Source organism: Patagioenas fasciata, chromosome 12 (genome assembly GCF_037038585.1).
Source record: "Patagioenas fasciata isolate bPatFas1 chromosome 12, bPatFas1.hap1, whole genome shotgun sequence".
In the NCBI taxonomy this organism is placed as follows: Eukaryota; Metazoa; Chordata; class Aves; order Columbiformes; family Columbidae; genus Patagioenas; species Patagioenas fasciata.
In genome coordinates this window covers 21,233,877-21,256,193 of record NC_092531.1, presented here as the reverse complement: position 1 = coordinate 21,256,193, position 22,317 = coordinate 21,233,877, and the positions used below count along the sequence as shown (strand labels likewise).

General features: G+C 42.1%; 1 protein-coding gene across 1 annotated transcript in view; it reads right to left on the bottom strand.

Moving 5' to 3' along the window:
• Positions 1-399: 399 nt before the first annotated feature.
• Positions 400-22,317, bottom strand: part of ABHD2 (abhydrolase domain containing 2, acylglycerol lipase) — a 38,739-nt gene continuing 16,821 nt past the window's right edge. Inside the window, exons 4-11 of the mRNA XM_065847216.2 lie at positions 17,969-18,144; positions 16,578-16,745; positions 13,517-13,700; positions 10,214-10,306; positions 8,406-8,516; positions 7,084-7,153; positions 6,131-6,215; positions 400-5,112 (exon numbers count right to left, since the gene is read on the bottom strand). Coding sequence (XP_065703288.1) covers positions 4,916-5,112; positions 6,131-6,215; positions 7,084-7,153; positions 8,406-8,516; positions 10,214-10,306; positions 13,517-13,700; positions 16,578-16,745; positions 17,969-18,144 — 1,084 coding nt within the window. The 3' untranslated portion in view covers positions 400-4,915. The remainder of the gene's footprint in view (positions 5,113-6,130; positions 6,216-7,083; positions 7,154-8,405; positions 8,517-10,213; positions 10,307-13,516; positions 13,701-16,577; positions 16,746-17,968; positions 18,145-22,317) is intronic.

The window sequence follows — 22,317 nt, the reverse complement described above, 5'->3', positions numbered from 1 at the left end:
AGTTAACACAAGCTGCCCTGTCTGGAAGTGAGGGAGCAGCAAACCAGCTCCTACCTGGTTGATACCACAGGGATCCAAGGACAGCCTTTCCCTAGGGCAGTCTTGTTTTAAACAGCATTACTGAATAAAACCTAAAATCTAATACTAAATTCACATGTAAGGGCTGGGGCTAAAGGATTCCTCTTGTTCCTCCTTTAGCTAATCCAGATCTCATAACTGAGGCAATGTCTGTGTGTTTAGACACCCATTTGCAGTTTAATCAGCATTACCTTGTTGGCCCAATATATTCCTGTATTAAACAATCCTCACTGCAGAGGAAGTAAGAAGGCATGGCTGCTTCACCTGTCAAGAGAGAGCTGGACATCACCACCCAAAAACATCACACACAGTCACTACATGTAGCACTGACTTCAATAAGTCCTTTATTTTTAAATAAAGAAATCCCACTGAATCAAAGATAACAAAATTACATTTTGTTTTGCAATGACCTCCATTTTACACCACACAGAAGAACAAAAATTAAAGAAAAAAGTCAAAGACACTGTTATATATTTATATATAATTTTAAAGGTAAACATCAGCAGATATAGAAAAATTGCATTGCTAGTTGCAAATCATCTCCCCTGCAGCTCTCAGCTCCAGAGAATCTGACTCAGAACATGGCAGCAAGGAGGGTGTCTTGGTACACAAGCTTTTTCAGGGCAGCATTTAGAGATGGTTCCAGAGTACAGTGTTGTCCATTTGAAAAATATTTTCATAGTAAACTGCTCATCAAGAACATCAGAAGTCACTGAGCCTGTTCTAACACAGCTGCATGGGCAAAACGAGAAGGGCACAGGCTGGTTTTTCCTGAGCTCTCCACACAAATCTTCAGCTCGGGATTCAGAGAAAGGAGTTATGCCAATAAGAATGTCTAGTGATCTGTCATGGGGAATCATGGTCAAGCTGTCAAGTGACACAATGAGAAAACATGCTCCTTCAGAAAGCTGTTGACTTGGGCTAAGCAGTAAAGTTTGGTTATATCAAGTACAAATTGGTCTTGTTTGGCTTTTAAGGCTTCCCAGTTAGCAGGAGCCATCAGAAGGGTCAGCATCCCAGCAGAGCCATAGTGAAGATCCTAGAAAAACGCTCTGTACCTAATCAAAGCTCTTGCATGACCAATGTGAGCTTGCCATTTGGACAGAAGCAAGACAGCTTTGTGTAGAGCAACCTTGTGTGATCAGCTCCTTACTGGCATTAAAGCCATCTGGGTTAGGCAAGGCCTTTGGGTGAGAAGGAAAGACACCTTTTGCAGATGCACAGCTGGAGCTTTTGGAGAACATCAGAGAGACTTGGAAAAAGGTCATTTAACACCAACAAATCCAACCTGATAAATGTTGCAATAGTGGGCTAGGGCCTTTTCTGGTCTCCTGGAAAAAGGATGTGAAGAACTTCAATAAGCTCCAGACAGGCATAATATTTCTAGAAAAACTTGGAAGTAATTCAGGTGTCTAAACTGTTTGGCAATTAACCCTGAAGTTGCTACTCTGCTCTTTCTTTTGAAATGCAGTCACTTAAGCAATTTACTCCCAGCTACACTTCTGGATATTTAATAGACATAAGAACTTTTGGATTGAAAGGTAACAAGTCACATATTAAGCAAAGCAAACCCTCCCTCTATGACTCAATCCCTACTGAGGAGCAGAGAGCTGAAAAATGATCCACTGCTTATATACACTGGTATTTTAAGCCTTAAAATAGACTGTAGCTAGTTGTAGGCTGCCCACAACGGTCCTTTAAGTCAGCGCACATTTGTACAGTGTGCATTGCCAGAGGTGTCTCATTACCTTGCGTCTGAAAATTCATTTACTACAAAGCAAAGCCCCAAAAGCTCTGACAGGGCTGTTACTGAAGTCTCTAGATATGCTGATGTCAAGGGAAGAGGAGAAAAAGGGCAAGGCACCACGTGTCAAAGGGCTGTGGTCTAGGACTTGTGACAGACCCAGGACAGATGACACACAGGTAGCTTGGCTAAATTCAGTACTAGAAAGAATAGTTCCCAATATCTTTGCTTAATGCCCTGTCTTTAACTTATCTCTTCATAAACAGGAACCGCAGAAAAATGCTCAGGAAAAGACCACAGGGAAATTCAAGTATCTGTCTTTACAGTGCAACTACAACACTGTCAGACCCATCTGAAAACACCTTCAGTTTAGAAGGTAACCAAGGGACCACTACAAGTTGCTGGGAGATCTGATGTAGTGGAAGCTGCAAGTTCCTTGTGTCCAGTAAGAGCAAGTCCTAGCTGCTCACCTGCAAGCTTCAGATCTCTCCAGACACTGACAAAGGTGATGGTTGGACAAGCCTAACCAAACAGGAATAGTTCTGCAACCTGCAAACCAACTGAGAGAGTCTCTAGGGTTTATGTTCAAGTGCTGCTTACATCTGGTGATGGGAAAACAGGAAAGGTATGTGTGCTTTTTCTTTAGAAATGCTTTTTCTAATCCCAGTTTGAAACTAAGCAGAGCACATCATGCTGTAATCTTGAACTGCACTATCAGCCTGCACTGTCATGATCTACAAGTGCACACTTCAACAACTTCATGTGTCTTGACAAGAGATTAAACAAAAGATGCCTGCACCTCTAAGACTTCAAAATTCAGACTGCATTTAAGGTTGAGTTCACTGGGCAGATTAAGACCACCTGCCCATATCACAAGACTATCACCTTATTTTTGGAGAGAACTGTATTCCAGATGAGGATTGGACAAAGTGCCATGCATCTTGGTGCACCAGTACTAAAAAGGGTAGCTTCCTCATACCTCAGAAACAGAAAAACATGTTTGAAGGCCTGGTCCATCAAGAATCTATTTGGTGTATACAAATGGTGTTTTACACTCCCTTCTATCGAAGCAAGAACGTATTTAAGTTGTATCTGACGAATATTACATGAACAGCTACTTAAGCAAAAAATCTGAAGTGTCTTGTGACATTTTAGTGATTTATAGATGCAGTATGAATAAGAGGATAAAAACAGACAGAATGTCCATCAGCTAAGAATATCCTTGCTAACTGATGCCCTAAAATAGTTCTTAAGGAACAGCCACAGGCATGGCCAAGTCTTGGTATAGCTTTACCTTGTCACATCTTTGAGGAAAAGAAGAAACACTGATTTACTAACAAGGAGAATGTGCAGATAGCCACAGTTCATTGTAACAGGCCAAGGTGTCTGGCCTAAGGCAAATGAAAGGAATTTCCTGATATGATAATGCACCTTTGCTACAATAGTTAATTATTGCTTTATTAAAACAAAAACCCTAAAACCTCTCCAACCTACCAAAGCACAGGAACAGGGCAGTCCAGAAGGCTTGTTCCCTGATATTACCAGACTCAAGTCTCACAGCTTGTTTCACCTTTAAGCTATAAGCTAAAGTGCCTGCAACACAGTCCAAGGCTGAAGCAATAAAGTGCTAACTGATGTGGGAAAAGAACTTCATTGACACTGTGATAAGAGTCCTAAGGGTGGATTAATGAGACAATATTGACAGAACAAACAGTAAAAGGAAAAAAATATTTTGACCACAAAGTTTCTCCAGATTGTCATGGGATAATTTTCCTTCCAGTGGATAGACCAGAGTCTTTAACAACCATCTTGGCACAGATCAGAACAGCCACTTGAGGGAAAAGCACAAGTGAGTAGGCATCTTTCCTGCAAACAGCTTTCACGCTTCGCTTTGCATGTTAAAACTGGAACTGGGTGTGGAAAAGGAGTTCAAGCAAGGAAGAGCCCAGTGTCTTAGTGAAGCAAGTAATCCTACAGCATTTACACAGATATGGAAGTAGTCAGTAATGCAGAGATATCATTTAAGTTGTACAGGGCTAGAAACATCCAGTTCCCCATCAGCTGTAAGGCAAGTCATGGCTCTGAAAACCATTTGATGCTTTGAAAGCTAAGGGGAAAAATTGTGTTACGATTAACCCTGACATAAGGGGAGTAAATCTACACAGATAGCTTCTCCTCAACAAATTAATCCCTAACAGAGTACATAATTCTTTATGAAATATTCTTAAAAACAGATTGAGCTCACAGAAAGATCCTGCAGATTCTTAATCTCTGGTTTCCATTTGGAAGCCAGAGCTAGCTTTAAAAAGCCCTGGTCAAACAAAAAAATCCAGTACTAGAAATATTACTACATTAAAAAGTGTCAAGGTGACAAGAAGGTGACTGATCCAGTCTTGGTGCAAGAGACCACATTTACAGAGAAACATTAACTGCTATTACCAGCCCACAGATTTTCTCTACTTGGAGTCCCAGCATAAAGACACACCAACCCACAGATAGTTGAAGCATGGAAAAGTTCAGTGTTTTTAAACTGATTCACTTGTGTAAGTGCATTCCTAGGAACTAAAAGGCTTCCCTTGAGATGGTGCAATGCTGGAACTCCACTTGCAGTCAAGCATCTGTTTTCCAAGTCACACTTTAGTGGCTTACAGACTGAACCATTAACCGGCTTGTAGCTTGGTACAAGGTTTTTCTAGCACCAGGACAGAGGAGACAATCATAGTTACCCTGTCATCTACACCTAAGCAAATGCTGCAGATCAAGTTTTTGACCAGCAGGTGAAGATATCTTCACATTTGAAACTTCTGCTATATTAAAGCAAGCAGTCCTTAGCTCAGTAACCCTGTAAGAAGTCACAGTCAGCAACCTAATTCTTCAAGCAGAGCAGTAAATTACAAACCCAAGTGACTATATATGCAAAGATGCTCTAACCAAACATTAACCTCTGCTTTAACTCCACTCCGGAAGAAAACATTGTGATCAAACCCCAGCCATAGTATATCAAGGAGAATGGAAACCTGAAGCAGCAGGTGAGGGAACAACATGTTCCCAAAGGGAGAGACATAGTGAAGTGATCCAGAGTCTTTGGATCTATTACTCCTGGCCAGATACAGGCTGCTCTGTGTCAGAGCAGTGAGACTTTGTCTTCTCCCACTGGCAGATGGCGTTGGCGTACTGCACCACGAGCTTATCCATCCAGGTGAGAGGTTCTGGGAATAGTACAGACCCCTCAAAAAATCCCAGGTGGCCTCCATGAAGGGGCAGCACATGCATGACATTTTCCCGTTTCTCTGTAAAACAAAAGGAGGCAACGTTTCAGAAAGTTAACATCCTAGAACTGAGAATGAAACCATATTAAGTTGTGATAATCAACTCTAACCTTGGCACAGCATCTGAACTAAAGGAACAATTGTATGTAGGAAGCAGAGATCTACTAATGAAGACCACAGATACTTCAAAGTTCAAAGCACATAACTTCACTGCTTCCCAGAACAGGACAGTCTGCAGGAACCAATCCCAGCCAGTACAAGAAGGCTGCCCAAGCAACGCTCTTACAGTAAAACCTTTATTGCTGTAAGTATGCTCATTCTTTAACAAATGAACATCTTTAAGTCACGAACACTGGAACCAGGACTGTTAGCATCATGTTGAGCTGCACCAAAGCTCTGACAGTGCATCAGCCACCTTGTTCCATGTACAGTGAGAAAATCCCCATGCTTGCTTCTGTCTGGAAGCAGCTATGGATAAATTCTCTGCTCATGCTTTCAACCAGGAAAAGAATAAACTTCCCTCCCTACGCACCAACTGCTTGTGTGACGAAGCAGCAGCCAGCTCACTCTTATGAGCTTCTGAAGGTAATTTACCTTTTTTTTCCTGGACTGAAGAACTTTCAAGGGTTGTTGAGTACCAAATAACACATCCATGCATGTGCCCCCCACCCCTTCATCAGCAGAAGGGGCTGTTCATCTGCACTCAATCAAGACTATCACTGTAATAACCCACCTTCCTACTAAATCCCAATGAGGAATGAAGGCAGAAGGAAGCATTTTTCCATTCTTGAATGTAATATGCTGGCTATCAACACAAGCCAAAACAGCAGAAGGTGCCTGAAAAAACTCAGGTTCTTCCTGCTCAAGGTTAACCTTGTTAGTTCTAGTGACTGGTGATTTGAAGAGGCTTGGTACATCTCCCACAGGACTAGAGATGTAAGGAGGCAAGTCAAGCTGCTTTGAAGTCATGGCTCATGATGTGATAAGGAAGCTGCAGGTACACAAATACGCACATCTGGAGCAGACTGCTTCAACATACCTGAAAGAGCTCTTGGAATTGATAGAAGACTCTCATGCACAAGAGGGTCATCAGCAGCATTAACCAACAGAAGAGGAACATAGATCTGCATCAAGAAACACAGCAGAAAAGGAAAAAAAACCAAAACCAGTAAGGGCTTGGTATTTAAATTTCAGTTTACCAACTGTAAAAGCATCTTAGCTTAACTTAAGACATCTTATTTCAGAATTGTCCTGTACCTGAAAAAAATCAGCAGAAAAGCAGAAAGAGTTGAAGTGTAAGACTGGCGACTTTTCACCAATGGAGTACTCTGCAGCACTTGATTTTTTTTTTCCCCCCATACTCAATTGTATGAAATGGGCAGAGATGCATCAGAGCAAATACAGATAGAGTCACAGATCTTTCCCATCCTCAGAATTCAAATAGCTACACCCTTTTCTGCTCTCTATTGCTTTGCACATCAGGGATCTAGTGCCAGCTCCATTATGGACACCTTGGTTAAAGTCCAGGAAACTCCCTTGGAACATCTCCATTCTCTGGCTCAGTAGATCAAGGAAGAATTAATCTTCCAGTTACACTTCTGCAAAACTTTGGTCTGCTAAACGTCTGCTGCCAGATAGCATCCCAAGTCTCTTCTACAGTATCTAGTAAGTCTTGTCTTCCTTGCAACTGCAGGCTCTGGACCACCATCCATTTCCCACTTTATCCTCATACACTCAGAGGTTCAGCTGAATTAATAGCTTTACCTACATCACTTGGGTGGTAGTACCTGTCAGTTTTAAGCTCTTAAGATCATTTAGCTCCAGTATTGGAGGTAGCAAGAACTGAAATACCACTCCAATATACCATGTGTGATTATTTCTGAAAATCCCAGCTAAGAGCTGAGTCTAGGTATTGATAACAGAAACCACAGTCCATTTTCTCTCCAGTAGGAAAACAAAGGTACAAGAGCAGTCTCTATTGCAAGAGCTTACCCCATGCAAGTAATGCAGGCAGCTTTCTTCTTCATAGTATTCCTTCAGGGAATTGTAGCCATGGAACTTCCTGAAATACAGAAGACTGTCAGTGCAATCACCTGCTTCTAGCACCTACGTGAATCTTACTTTCAACTGAGGACACACATGCAGAGATAGGAATGATGCCTCAATTTCCACAGACAATGCTTTTTTTTCTCTGCAAAACCCACCTTTGGCAGCACATGCCTTTATGCTTTCTGTGCTTATTCAAACATGGTGATAGCGTGGGCAAGTTAAACACACAAGTTGAAGCCTAACAGTCTACAGCACATTTCTTTTAAAGTATCCTATTTCACTTAAGTAATTGTACATATGGAAAGAAAAAGTTATGATCTTGTTCATCTTTACCTGAAAGACTTTTCAAATGCAAACCCGCCAGTTTATGAACCTCAAACATACTGGACAAAAGGGCCTGCCTAAAAGCCAACCAGAATTCACTGTGGTTCCAGTTCTTTGCCAAGTCCTTAGCTCTCCATCCCAAACCAAGAATTCAGTAAACCTATACTCAAGTGCACTTTTTTTTTTAAACATAAGAGGCAACATAGCTGTTGGCCCAAACTAGAAAGGCCTCAGGGGTACGGGACAAGCAGGGAGATTTCCCTAGGAATGGCTTTTAAAAAGCAGCCAGTAATACTCCCAGTCTGCCAAAAGTGTTATAGCTATATAGCCAACAGTTTACAGCCTCATTTCGGAAAGGTATCAGTGTCTGATAGAGAACATGCTGTGATACGAACACTGCCACTGAAGAAAGTACTGCATTGTTTTCAAGGACAGAAGCAGCAACAGGCTACTGCTTAATAAAGCAGAGAGCTTAATTTAGGTGGTAGTATGACAAGCAAAAGAAGTTGTACCATTTCAGCCAACTCTAATGTTTATTGAGAAGGCACAAATAGTTTTTTTGGGGGGGAAAGATTTGTTTCAGAATTCCAGCAGGGCTAAGGACATTCACGAGCAGTTCTGAGCTGTTTTCCACATTCTATACTGGTTTTTGGTAGAGTTTGCAGCACAGTTGGCCTCTTTCAAGTTATTGAAGGCTGCAGGTTCACATTTACTGATAAATGCCTTCTGGATGATTTTACAGAAGCTGTGACTGTCAATACTAAGTTGTTTTTCTTTTTGGTAAGTTTTGTTCAACATGATGGCAAGGAGGAATTTCTGAGGTTGTCAGCACTGTATTTCAACAGATTCCTAGAGGCACAGCAAGGGCTGTGCTAGAGCAACACTTGAAAGAGAAGGTAGTTTCAGAGATCTATATAGGATCAGATAATCACCCTTCATACCTCATAACGCTATCATCAATTTGCATGAGAGATGTTGCTGTATAGAGTTTGCTCAGATCAGTATCTGACAGGCTCTGTGGCTTCTTCGTGTTATCTCCAAAAAGAACTTGCCTGAAACAGTAACAGAAACAAAAACATCCAAGTAACATAAAAAGGGGCAACAAAGCCACGACCCATTCAAGGACAACTAAGTTTACCAAGTTTGCCAAAATAATAATAGAACTGGGCTACATGTATGTGAGGCTTTCTTGGGAACAAGCACAGCTTCTTTGTCCACCTCCCTCTGCACCAAGGCATAACAGAAACCCTAATAGCCTCTTCATAAAAAAAATAATTTCCTCTTATATTGAAAAACTGCATGAGGGACCTCTAAATGGAATCTTCCCAGAACAGACAGTGTTCAGGGTATTTGGAACAGAGGCTGGGTTAGAGGGAGGGTTCTCTGGCTTCAGCCCAAACCTGTGGGTGGCTTGGGTGAGAGCACTTGCAGTCCTGGGCATAGCATCTCCTTCACCATCTGGTCCTTAAGTCTCCCCAGCACACACATTGGGTTAGCTCACACAGCAGGAATTACTTGGGGCATTACCTTAGCAGAAAGCTATTTACTATGGACACTTGTCATAATTAGTTGTTGCCCTCAGGAGAGGATGCGTTTCTTTACCAGAACAAACTGCTCCTCTAACAAACAGAACAAAAGCCACAATTTGGAAAGGAGTTTTTATTCCCTTTCAGAGGCAGCTGCAGGGCAGAGTAGGAGGGAGGGTAGGTTTGATTTGGGGGAGCTGGCTTAGAGCACAAGCAATTATAGAAAAAAAGTTTACTTAACAGACTTGCCTTCAAGCCAGACTGGCTTTTTCTGGGTCATGAATTTAAGTACCTTTTAATGGGGGCTTACTTCACTTCACATGTTAAATTTGGTCAAGTTGTCTAAATATTTGTCATTTTGGAATGAATTATGCGGATCATCCCACATGTCAGCTGCCCTAATTCCTTCTACAAGTGTTTCATGCTGCACAGAAGTGTAAACAATGAATCAAAAGTTTGCAAGTGACACTTGCTCTTAACTGGAATGGATCTTAGATATTCCTCTCCTTTTCCCTTGAGTCAGGTAATGTCAAATATACACCAATGAGGTACTTCCACATCTACTGTCCTGGAAAGCAGTATCCAGAGAACTTCCTGATAGAGGAAACAACATTGAGCGTGTCACCTGTTTAACAAACACATTCCTTCGATATGTGAGAACCACAGATCACAACAGCAGCACAGGGATCCTACAAGTACACTTGCACTCCAGGAACAGCAATACTAAGTATTTTACTGGCTACATGCTCTTTCTAGAGGAACTGCTAGAAGCCAGAGCTACAGTTTGACTATTTGCTTGTTTGATAAGCAGCAGCCCCATACAGCAGATTTATCCTACCTCAGGTAGGTGGCAGAACAAGAGGCTCCTTGAACAGGGAATTCTTTGGCTAGAAGTGAAACAGATGCAGAATACTCCACCTTGAGGTCTAATTGCAATATTTTCCTCTACACATCTTGTTTATTCATTAAGTGAGTCTTCTTGGAAGGCAAAAAAGACACAACCTGCTTTCTTCTAACAAGATCACCAGAGCTTATTTGTATATGCTATGGTATATGAGCGAGACTGACACAAGCTCCCCTTCTCTGTTGGTTCATCTAAAGACCACCAAGCAAGAACTGGTGCATAATTTTTCAGGAGTCTTATTTTGAAGGACCAAGAAAACAAATCTGATATAGCAATTGACCCAATCAGTACTATCAGTGTAAGTGATATACTGCAGTACCTGTGAGAAAGGATGATCTTCTTCATGTTGTCTGCCATGAGGAAGTTATAAAATCTTCTACACTGATCCCATTGCATGAAGGTTTCCTGTGCCCTAGAAAAAACACAGTGCAGAACAATCAAAGCTGTTAATGGAGATCCTGAAAGATCAGATGAATACATTGCAACAACTTATGGCAGCCTAGAGGCTATGTAAACAAATCTCCAGGCCTTCCCTGACACTTCCACTTCGGTGAAGTTTGGTAGTATCAGAAAGCAGATCTGCAGTCTCATTTTGCCCAGTGCAATTAGCTGTTTTGATCAGAGCATTTAAGAGCCATCAGTCAAGATCTGCAACACTGACAAGAGTATTTTAGTAATGCTTTGCATAAGTTGAATGTAATTTACCTAATGGGACTATCAAGGAAAGGACTAAAACCTGTTGCTAAACAAAGTCTTGTCTATTGTGTATATTAGCTCTGCAGAGGAAATAATTTGTGCAGATGTTTCTAATATGTACAGTCACTGTTATTGTTTTAGCTTCATTGGCAGGAGCTGTAGGAACAAATACTAGTTGCAGCTGCAAGTGGCATCTGAGTTGAAGTTTTTACCTATTCTCAAAGCGAAATAGCCCTTCACAGCTTATCTGTTGTTAAAAGAGAATTAAAGTCATCCAGACTTCTGTGAGCTGTGCCAGACACCAGCACTCCTTTGCTATGCAGGGTCATGGGCAGGTTATAACTTCACCCTTAGCAGGGTTTGCTGTTGCTGAGGAAACACGCTATCATTTACTGAGCAACCTAAGAATGCTGGGAGCAGTTTCGGCTACTGAAGTACTCCTATCATTTAAACATTAACATACCATGAGAACTACAGTGGACTTTGCATGACTTCCCAAGTCACAACCTGCAAGTCCCCTACCAGAGCAAAGGCAAATTATGTTTTCTCATAGTAAGCCATGCTGGAGTATGATTTTTATATATATATTTTTTTTTTTGTAAAAAGCTTTTATTTTTGTCTAGCCAAACTAGATCTCCCATATTTATACCAGGGCAGGAGAATGAAGACAACAGGAAGACGCACATTTCTTCACAAAAAAACTTAAAAGGGTTGCTTGGAAAGTTATTACAAGGTGTTTGAAGTTAAAGCTCCTACATTTCCCTGCAGTTCCTGTGGTACAACAGTGCTCCCAATACAAAGAGCTGCAAGCACTGGAAAAAAACCCCACAGCCCTGGGTATTTTGAAGACTATACAGGTTTCAAAGCAGAGGACTCTCCCCACAGCCTGCAGCTATGGTAAAGATGCATTCCACAAGATCAAGAAGCAGAATCGAGCCTGTACAGGCAGAGATTAGGAATAAGGAGACATGTCCCCATTTAGCCTCGGGGAACAAATTCCACAGACTCTGTTAATTCATTAAACTAAGAGCTGCATTCTTCTGGCAAATCCTAGTATTGCTACTACTTTATTATGCCCATCTACAGGACTCATGCTTAATGCTCTGGAAAGGCTTTCATATTTCAGATCCCTGGTTCACCTTGTTCACCACCATTTTTTTTCCTTCACTTCCTAAAGTTATTTGGGGGATAAAGGCTGTACAAGCTAATAAAAATGAAATTGTAAACTAACTGGTCATGTCTACTTGGATAAGTGACTTTCATGTAGCCCAGAGGGATGAGGCCAACTATTTTACCCCACCAGACTAAGCCTAGGAAGGCAAAGGCTTAATTAATCATTCCACCTGGAGGTGCTCTGTACCTCCTCTCTCCCACTTCTGTAATCAGGGACACAAAGCCCTCCTTATCCTGTCTTTTACTTAGCAGATATTTACTGATATTGCTTTTCCCTAGCTACTCAGCTAATTAACATTTCAAGTAGATGATAGGCAGGGAGACAAGATCTGAAAAACGTTCCTGCTGATCACCCAGTAAGACGTAGCAGATGTTTTGTGACTGGAGATCTGCTAGGAGAGGTTTACCCAGCAGGTGGAGTCAAGAGCTCAATAATCCACACAACCCACTGAAGACTTGCACTAAAGTCAAGCAGCTGTTATTTTTCTACACAAATATTCCAGTGCAGTATTGTTAAACAGGTTGTCCTTGCCCTGCTATTCTACCAGCACATCATGACGTACTACTGCAGAAATCAGCTTAGGGAACAGCATTAGTCACAACATCATTTTGGAGACCAGAAACACAATATTGCATAACTGTAAAACCAAGTGGACCACAGCCAGATGCAATCCTTGCAAACTGTCTGATGGCTGCAATTGAGGACCTGACTTCAAAGGGATGCTCTGTGCTCCATGGCAGAACCTCACAGCAACTAAAAACATTTTACTTGAAACAAAACAGAAAAACTGTTCCTGAAGGCATCTGTTCAGATTTTAAGGGTGTGAACTCACGGGGACCTAGCTGTAGGTTACACACTCTCTTCACAGTAGTCACATCAGATCTCAAAAAGGATTAGGTATGCTAGAATAGCACTCAAGTGTATATAAAGCTTTCAGTCACATCTTAATGCTTCTATAAAAGCTTCTTTCTCTCACTTATAAAAGCTTAACTTATAAAAGTTATCTTCAGACTGCTAACTATCAAACTGGTCCCTGTACAGGCAGAGCACAAGCAGCATCAGCTGCCTTCACTGGGCCAGGAGGCCAAATTCCACAGCAAGCCTCTCACAGGGATGCCATAGTTTCATTATGTTGATCTGTCCAAAGGATCTTGACCCAAACATTCTAGTCTCACTCTTTTGCCTTTCATCAGCCCACAGCTCTGTTTCAGTAACAGACACTAAGAATGGAGCATGGACTGACAGTGTATGAGCTGTGTGTCTCTTTTGAGTCTTCCCCAGGTAAGAGCTGCCAGATGAAAGTGCACCCTGAAGCCAGACAAGCTATTATGAACCAAGGGATACTTCTCAGAGTGATGAGAAAGTATAAACTCTTACTTGCAAGCATGGCATTATCCCAGTAATTTGTCATGCTGCCCAGCCTGCCTTGTAAGTTACACCAGGACTGTACAGGGAATGCCTCCTCTTAGGATGCTGTAGCAATGAGAGTTTGGCCAGCTCGCACACACAGACCAGATGCTGCCAACATGTACTTGGCCAGGTACAGAAAGCTTATTGGTGCTACCAAATCAAAGCTTTGGCTGCTCCTTCATGAGGGTGGCATCCTGCATGCTGCAGTCTGTCAGACCAGTTCAGTGCAGGAGAAACACCACACCAGTCACCTTGCACTTCCACATGCACCCTTGCCAAAGACCTGGCTCCTCCTGCACCCCCAGAAGAGAACGAAGAGCATGGAGAAGTCTCCAGACCCACCTCAGTGCACTGTACCCCTGGCACACGCTGACACAGCACAGGACTCGCTCCTGGTTGGCCTGGCTTTCTCCCAGATACTTGCATACGATGTTTCCGCCCAGGCTGAAGCCCACAACCACCAGCTGGGTCTGAGGGTAGGTCTTCTTGATGTAATTAACCATGGCACCAAATTCCCAGGTGCAACCTGAAAATAAGGACAAAGTCAATAATCATCTTTAACTTACCTAGGTTTCCACTTCAAGCTTCAGTTGTGTGTTCAGCTTCTTGCCCTTTCTGACTTTTCAATAACCTTATGGTTTTTAGAGCTCTGATTCACACACATGTTCGTGCATCTGTTTTATGAGCCCTGTGGACCTTACCTCATACTTAATTCTGACAAACTGCCAAAGTCAGATGAAATTAACTTGTTTAAAAAAATCGCAGCAACAGCTAATCTGACAATTGAAACTCTTTCTTTCTAAAGCAGCTTAAAAAGCAGAGTCCAGCAACTCTGGGCTTGACATTACTATCTAAGAACAGCACTCCTCGTTACCTTCCTGAGGCAGTTAGCCACTTCTGAACTTAGGTGTCTGGACAGCAGCTTGCTTCTTTGCTTTTAGCAAGGCTGCCGTGTATCTTTAAATCCATGCTGAGGGAGGGGATGGAAATGCAGAGTTGGCTGGTCAGGACAGTGCTCTCAGGGGACTGTTGCAGAGCCTGACTAAGCAGGTGCTCGCTGGAATCACAGGGAAGGGTTTAAGCAGAGGCAGCAAGCCCTTCTTAACCAAAAAAGTGAAGATACTGCAGCTTCCTAGAAGACATACTGGTATCTCCTCTTCACAAGAAGAGGTAAGTGCCTCTATACAAATCTATATTGCTCTCAGCTGATACTCTCTTGCATCCCACAGCCTGCAGGCACTGAGGGGTCCAGTTTCTGTCAGTACGGGGGTTCTCAGACTGTTTGACAGACTTTAAGGCCTCCGCATTTGAGTACCTACAGCTATTTCTCCTGCCTTTGAGTTCAGGAAAAGGAAACATGAAGAGAAGCAGCTGCAAAACTGATGGCATTATTACACTGCTATCAACTGCCTATGCACTGTGATAAACTTCCAATTGAATTTAAGACCACAAACCACACAGGAGGCATCACACGAACAACAGAAATAAAACTCCAGCTGTTTATTCCTGTCTAGAGTCTGAAACTCAGCTCTGTCCTGTGGAACTTGTCCAGGACAATAAATCCTAAGAGTCAGGATTCTACCCTGTGCCAACTCAACACTCCTCCAGTGTGGCCCCACCCCAACTGTAGGGACCTTGCTAGACATCAGACTCAGGTTTTAACTAATTGGTGTAGAGTCTGAGCACCAGGGTTTGCATTTATTATGAAACAGCAGGCTCCTGGCTGAAAGCTTCAGCAGGGCGTGGGCACTTCCTTGCAAACATTCTTAATGAGCAATTTTCCTCAAGATGACAAATGCTGCATTGCTCTAGTTTCCTCTGGAAAAAGCCAGCAGTCAAAATACTTGAGTGTTTTACCTTCGTGATTCAAGGGCAGCTGATAACTATTTCAGAAATCCAAAACTAGAATAGCAACAGGTCAAGCTTAATGTAAACGCTGCAGTATTCAGAAATCCCAAATTTGGGCTACTTGCTCCTCAACAAATATGCCAGGAATCCAGCAAAAGCCAGAAGGACACTGGGATATCTGGGTTCTCAAGAGAGTCAAGTCTGCTCATGGTCTTGCTGACATTCCACTTGACCAGCAACTCTGCCAAGTGATTTACTGTCTTACTTAAAGGAAGTGCTAGGCATTCCTTGCCCTTTCCAAGGCTATAAAAGACATGGAAAGGTATGTCTCAAGTGATGCACTACAGAATAACTCCCTAAGGTCTAAACCAAAGCTCTGTAGAAGAAAGCTCTCAACTTTTACCAAAAAAAGCAAACACTTTAAGGAGGCCAGGCTTATTTCCCAAAACATGGTAGACTTGAAGCCATTAGCAGCCTAGGGCCTCAATACAAATTGATGTACTCTGTATTCCTGAAATGTCTTCCACTGAGGAGTAGATTTAATAACTACAAAACAAGCAAAACATTACAACCCATTTGCTTGCCAGGCCCAGAATCTCAAAGCACAATATTTCTATTTTGGCAAGTCAACCTTTCAAGATAAACATTCAAACTGTTAATCTAAACTCTTAACAGTAAATATTTTAACTATCTCTAAAAAAGAAACAGAAACCTAACACCAGTCTACTAAACCCACAATTGACTCCTGACATAACGTGCCTATAGATGTTTGCAGTAAAGAGGGACACGAGAGCTCAAGAGAGCTCAGGAACAAGCAGATCAGGTCACAGGCAAGAAGGCCACATTCTACAAAGATCATGCTACTCACTAGCAGGGCAGTTAAGAATAGCTGGAGTCACCCTTAACACAGTTCCAAATCCTTTACTCCTTTTAATTTTTAGATTAAAAAAGATTTCCTTATGCTCAAGGAGAAAGCCCAAAATCATGGCAGTGAAGCACTACCACTTCTGCAGCATTACTGTCACGCTATAGAAGGGTTGCTGTTCCTTGACATTAGTGTGAAAAATCCAGGAATCAATCCCCATGTGTCCCTCCTAGGGGAGAAACACACTTTCTGGATAGGCTGGTACAATGTCCTCTTATATAATATTTACAAAGCCTCAGGAGTGGTATTTCTCATTGAGAGCCACATTTGTTTCCTATTCCACTAAACTGATATTTCAGCACCTCTAAAATAATTTGAGCAGGCTCTTAGCTACAAGAGATGTTTTTTGTTTGTTTAGTGTTTCTTTCCCAAAAGAGTTTTCTGTCCAAAAAACTGCCTCCTTGATTGAGATACACATATAATAGCTGGGAGAAGAGATAAGGAAAAGTGAATCCCAGCATCAGCCTTACCTCTTCCTCACATGTAACTTCATTTTAGTTCCTAAGAAACAGTATAAAAATTGTGATCCTCATTCAGACACAGCAGCTGTGTTATGCTGAAGGAGGCTGGTCAAACCCTAGAAGTTCCACAAGCTTGAAAACAAGTCTCCAGCTGCTATGAAGTACCTACCGTACGTGAACATCCGTGGAGAAGTGAGCTCAATATTTGGTAAGGCTCCCAAGTGATTCAGGACAGCACATCTGTACCCATTTTTTTGCGCGTAGTCCACAAAAGTGCGGATATACTGCTTTTCACTGTGGTTAGCAATCCCAGGGCAGATTACCATCGTGACATCCTCTGTGCACAGAGAGAGAGAAGTTAAGTAAATGTCACTTCATGCAAATCAAGAGATTCAGAAGGTTTCCATTTCAGATCCGTGGGAAACCATCTACCAGAAGCAAGCTAAAAATCCTACTAGTCTGCCAAAAATCCAGTATGGGACGGGAGACTAGCAGCTCTAGTGCTACAGATGTGAAAAAGTAATTCATGTTACAGGAGATGAACAGTTTTCTGACTTCAGGGAAGGCTGCTCAAACAGTTCTACAGGCAGTGCCTAGAGACCAAGAGTAAATTCTCCTTTTCGGAGGACGTTTTTGATATTACACTTTCTGCCTTCTGGCAGCCTGTTGTGACTGCTAAGTGTGTGGAAGCTCTGGAGCCCACCACTCCCTCATGCACCAGTTGGACTGGCTACACTATTCTTCCCCTTGCAGAGTTGGGTGTAACTTCAAAATGAAGCTTTACTAAGCACAGACATTCTGATGAGCTGACATTAGCAATCATCTGCTTTGTGGCTAATCTAATGGTATTTGATCTGCTGACACTGTTCAATAGTTTAACAAGATATCATTTGATCAACTGAGAAAGTAATTGTTGTAATTCAAGTAAGCACAATAAGTTACATTCAGGATTAGCACACGCAAATTGAATTAGCAATTAGACTCTTATGTGCAAAGCTCCAACATCAGCAGCTCCAGTCGCTGGATTTTTGCCTCATTAGGAAAATACTGCTCAGATTCTCATCAGTGATACTGATAGAGATAACAGTAACTGTTCAAGTGCAGTGTTATACCATGAGGATCTCAAGACTGACAGTTCAGAAAAGAACTCCGCTTTTCTGAAGGCCAAATGGGAGTCACAGGCTTACAATGAAATCAGCTACTGCAGGGGTAAACTGTACTGCTGAAGGCAAGCCACAGTAACTCAGCTATAAGTGTTGCTGTTACTAGTAGTAACAGTGAGTGTGAAAGCTGACACTCACTCTGAATATACATACATAATGTTTTAAGGAATCACCATGATTTTCTACATTTTCATAGAGTTTTCTTCTGAGATATAGGTATACAGCAAGATGGTCTCATAGCCTCCACACATTGGTCAGTATTGCTTAGCAGTCCCCTTCCACCAGGAGAATTGACATCTATCCTTTCTGATAAATCAAGTAACTGTGTCCTCATTCATCCCTCAGAGCACAGAAGCAAGGTTAGCAGCTAGATGCAGCCAGCAGCTGTTTGACTGACCTCCAATGCAGTGCTCGGACCGCGGCTCAAAGAGATCAAAGGTGGCCGTCGCTCCATCTGGCATCGTGAGGTACTTGCGAAGTCCATACGGATGTGGTGATCTCACTCTCCCCATTTTTCCGTAAAGGGCAGTCTGGATATGTCCACTCTTTCCCCAGATCAGAGGTGGAATGTACCTGAAAGAGGCAGTAATTTAATCACTTATCTCTGCTGTGTTAACAAGCCTTTGAGAACAGATAAGCAGTTTAACAAATCTCCTTGCTACCAAATACAGCAACAAATATGAAATTGGTTTTGCTATGACTGAACCAGCAGCACTGATCTTCACAGCCTTACACAAGGTGAGAGACTGACATGCTCCCAAATCTGACAAACCAGCACTGATATCAGCAGAAGCCACAACCCAGACATTCCTCTATATTGAAATGTTACATGCACAAGTATTTCTCACTAAATACACAGAGGCCTCATGCCTCAGTGAGAATGGGACAGTATGTTGCCAGCCAACCAAACTGACCTCCAGAACCTGTAAAGTGTTGTAAATCTGTTTTAATTGAAACACTGAAGCCTGCTGGGCTGAGCCACATGAACTGGTGTAAGCACTTGACTGTATGAGGCAGTGGCAGAAACAACAGGATTCACAGTGAGTTCTAGAAAACTGAAAGCCCCAAAACTTGCTGTTCTTTGCAAAATTGTCCTGACAAGCTTTTGTAAATTAAGTGAAGAGCACAGTACAGAGTGATTTTGCCTCTCAAGAATTAGGTAAAGCTGGGTCAGTTTTAAAAGGACCTCTCAGAATTGGCCAAACTCCACTGAATAATAAATCCCTTTCAACATAAGAGTGGGGAGTCTAACAGTTATGTTTGTTTATCAAGGGCATATTAAAACCAGGTGACAAAGCAGATTGTTAGTCTTTTCCTGGCTTACAGGCCCTCAAAAAAACCCCAAACCGAAACACATTTGGGAGAAAACACAGCTATTAGCTGGAGGCATTAAAGGCTTAGTTACTGGGGGTTTTTTTAGTACAGGCAGAGCTGCAAGTGGTTTAACAGGAAACATACTGTTGCTCACATGGTGGTAGGGCAGTCACCTGGCCACTCCACAGAAGAGAGACTGAACTGATGCCTTGAAAAAGATAGTTACATCAGCTCTCAATAGGAAAAGACAAATGGTTTATTGTTTAGGAGAACTGCAGTCCCAGGGGACATGCTTCCAATTAAGGAGCTATGGTCTCTGCTACACAGAGCATGATCTCCAAAAGAAGCTTGAGAGCTGCTGACGCCACCTTGGGTCCTGAGAGATCAGCAACTCCCTCCCCATTGGGTTTCTCAGGGCTTCCTGCAGTTATTCCTTTTGACTTCTTGAGACCAGATGAAGCAGAGATCAGGTTCTTCCCTGTTCACAGAAAAACAGGTGGCTCGGGATCCAGATATACTAAAGAATGTGACAGAAACCTTACCTTTGTGCTCTGACACTACCTACTCACACAGCTAGACCTTCTTCTCCATGCCAGCTCTTATATATCATATCCACAACTCCCTGTTCCCCACACACTCCTCAAAAAATAGTTCTTATCTTATGGGAAATCTAGGCTTGCTTGGCAGGACAAGAGCAGCAGTATGCTCTTTCTCTCTGTTCTCCTCCCTCATTTATGAAGGGGACTTCTTACAGTCAAAGCAAGATAGCAGCTCATTGTACAGTTTCACTGAGTTTTCGCAAGTGTACTTCCCAAGGAGACCCAAAATAGATTCTTGTAGAAGTAGATACAACTTCAATAAAGGCTGCAAAAGCTGCCAGCTGATACTTGTAGCCTTGTAAATTAGCTCTCAGTGCATCTTGGATTTGATCACTCAACTATAAAGCTTTCCAAAGAATCCATGTGGGCCTAGCAGCATTATTTACCTTTTATCAGCCCAGCATCCTGCACTGGGAGATAAGCACTGCAGGTGGATCTTGCCAAGCACAACACACAGCATTTACCAGCCGTGCAGAGACTCCCAGCAACGACAGGGGCTCCACACACTCATCCTCCGCAGTTGCTGGTAGAGATGGAAAGTAGTTGGTGGATACATTCACACGATTTAAAGCAGATATCCATTGGGATAGTAACGTCAATGTAAACAAGCCTGACAGGAAGAACTACAGATGGTTCTGCTCAAGTCACATGCAGCTCACTGCAGAGGGTTTTGAACAGCAACTATCGTGCCAGATGGAAGACACTCTCCTAGCACAAGAAAAAGCAGCTTCACCCCAGTTGTTTGCCACCAGTTCAGGTCAGTAGTGTGCCCCACACTAGATGGGGCTTGACTGGCTCTTCATCTTCCACAGAAGTCCTCTGCAGATAGGTTTTGCTAGCAGCTTTTGAGGAGAGCTGTCAAATATAATCTATAATAAGAATTTGCAGCTCTTTTAGAAGAGACTCAGATGTCAACACCGTTGCATGGTTTCTATTATTAGGTTAAGTGCATGCTTTGGAAAATTTTGGCAGTTTTGCTTCTGTATAATGCTTTCCAAATCAAAAATTGTCCCAGATAGAACCCAAAGTCTTACCCCATAGTGCTAAAAGGGAAGCAGTTTCTTCAGCTACAGCAGGGATTATAAGTTATACAGCTGTGACTAATTACTGCTACCACCTTGATTAAAAAAAGAAAAAAATAATCAAGGATCTCTGCAAGCACCAATCCTTCCCTCATGTTTACCTCCACTTCAGCTTCCAGCTATAAGTTACAGTCATCCAGGGCAATAGATGCAGCAGCTGCAGCAGCACATATCACAGGATGTTGTTAGAGAGGAAATTAGAAGAGTCTTCAAAGCCTCGTCACTACTGCCGGAGTTTAAATGAAGACAAATGGCTTCAAGCATCCTGCTTACCAAGAGCATACTGCTTACCACAGCCTGCCTTCTCAGGTCACAGCTGATTTCTTTGGAAAAAAAAATACCCAAACATGCCTTCGAATAACCCAACTGGAAGTTAACTGATCTTCAGTAAGTCAAACCTTTATGCATCTTTTACATAGGCAAACAGCACATGCAGTTTCATTGATATGTGTTTCACTAAAGGCTAAAACCATGTCAGGAATCCCTGTGACTCCACACATAACAGACACATGATACCTACAGATTACACATTTCCCTCAAAGCTAAAACTGTGTTAAGCCCTATGGACAAGGGTGGTTTCACTGCTTGCTCCCTTCAGAGGGCACAAATCAGTGTTTCTGAGCATTCTATGCACCAAGTAAAATGCTCAGCTTCTCTTATATTCATTCCAGTCAGTTTTTTAAACATCACACTGCCTGCAGTAAAGATGTGTTAGTCACTCTACATGTAACTAGTCTTCTACATAAATATTCAAAGGTCAAGTTCCAGCGTGGGTAATGTGCATAGGACAGGACTCTGATTCAGAGATTTGTTACTCCCACTTAGTCATACTTAAGTATGTTACGTGTATTCCTGCAGCTTGCACTTAAAAATACAGCACTTAAAGCTCTGAAAATAAGCTGCTACCCTAACACTGGCATGTATCTCACCTATCTTTTCCTACTGACCATCAGCCTTCAAGCAATAGGCTAGTGGTGAGATAGACACCTTTAAATACCTTCAGTATCCAGATTCCAGAAGACTGAACATCACAAGATCTCAACAAGGAGAGAGAAAAGTCACACAGATTGTACAGATTTGCATAACGAGAGAAAAACAGATTAAAACTAACCTTACCAGACCAATGCAAAAGCAAGAAGCTATTAAAAAACCACCACTTTCATTTACAAAGACAAGTTGCCAATCTAACCAACAAAACCCTGTAAAACCTTAACAGTAACAAAGCTATGCATCTGTATCACTGCATTCCAGTAAAAGTTGTCCTCAGCTGATGGACAAGTTTAAACTCGCAAAGCATCCTTATAAATCTATAACAGAACTGGGTACATGATCTCTGTCAGGCTATTTCTGTTGACCATTTTAGCAATGGAAAAAAAAAAAATCTGTTTTTTAAAGTCTTCTATGCGTTTCTATCTATACCTTTCAGCAAGACAAAGTCCACAAGAACTTCCAAGACCAAGTACTGAGCACAACAGTCCAAGACTGTACAGGACTTCAGGACAAGACATCTGTTTATCCAGGGCTTGTGAGGACTTTCAACTTGCTTTTACTAAAAGCATTCAACAAGGAGGGAACAAAAGAACTCTTCAGTCATGAAGGTGTGTGATACCACACTGGTGAGGGGGGAAAAGCTTGCCAGGAATTGCATAAGAGTCTTCACCCTCTGAAAGTGCAGATCAGATAAACTAAATTTTGCTTAAGCCCATTATGTGAAAAACAGTTCCAGAGATATTTTAATACTAAATCCAGAT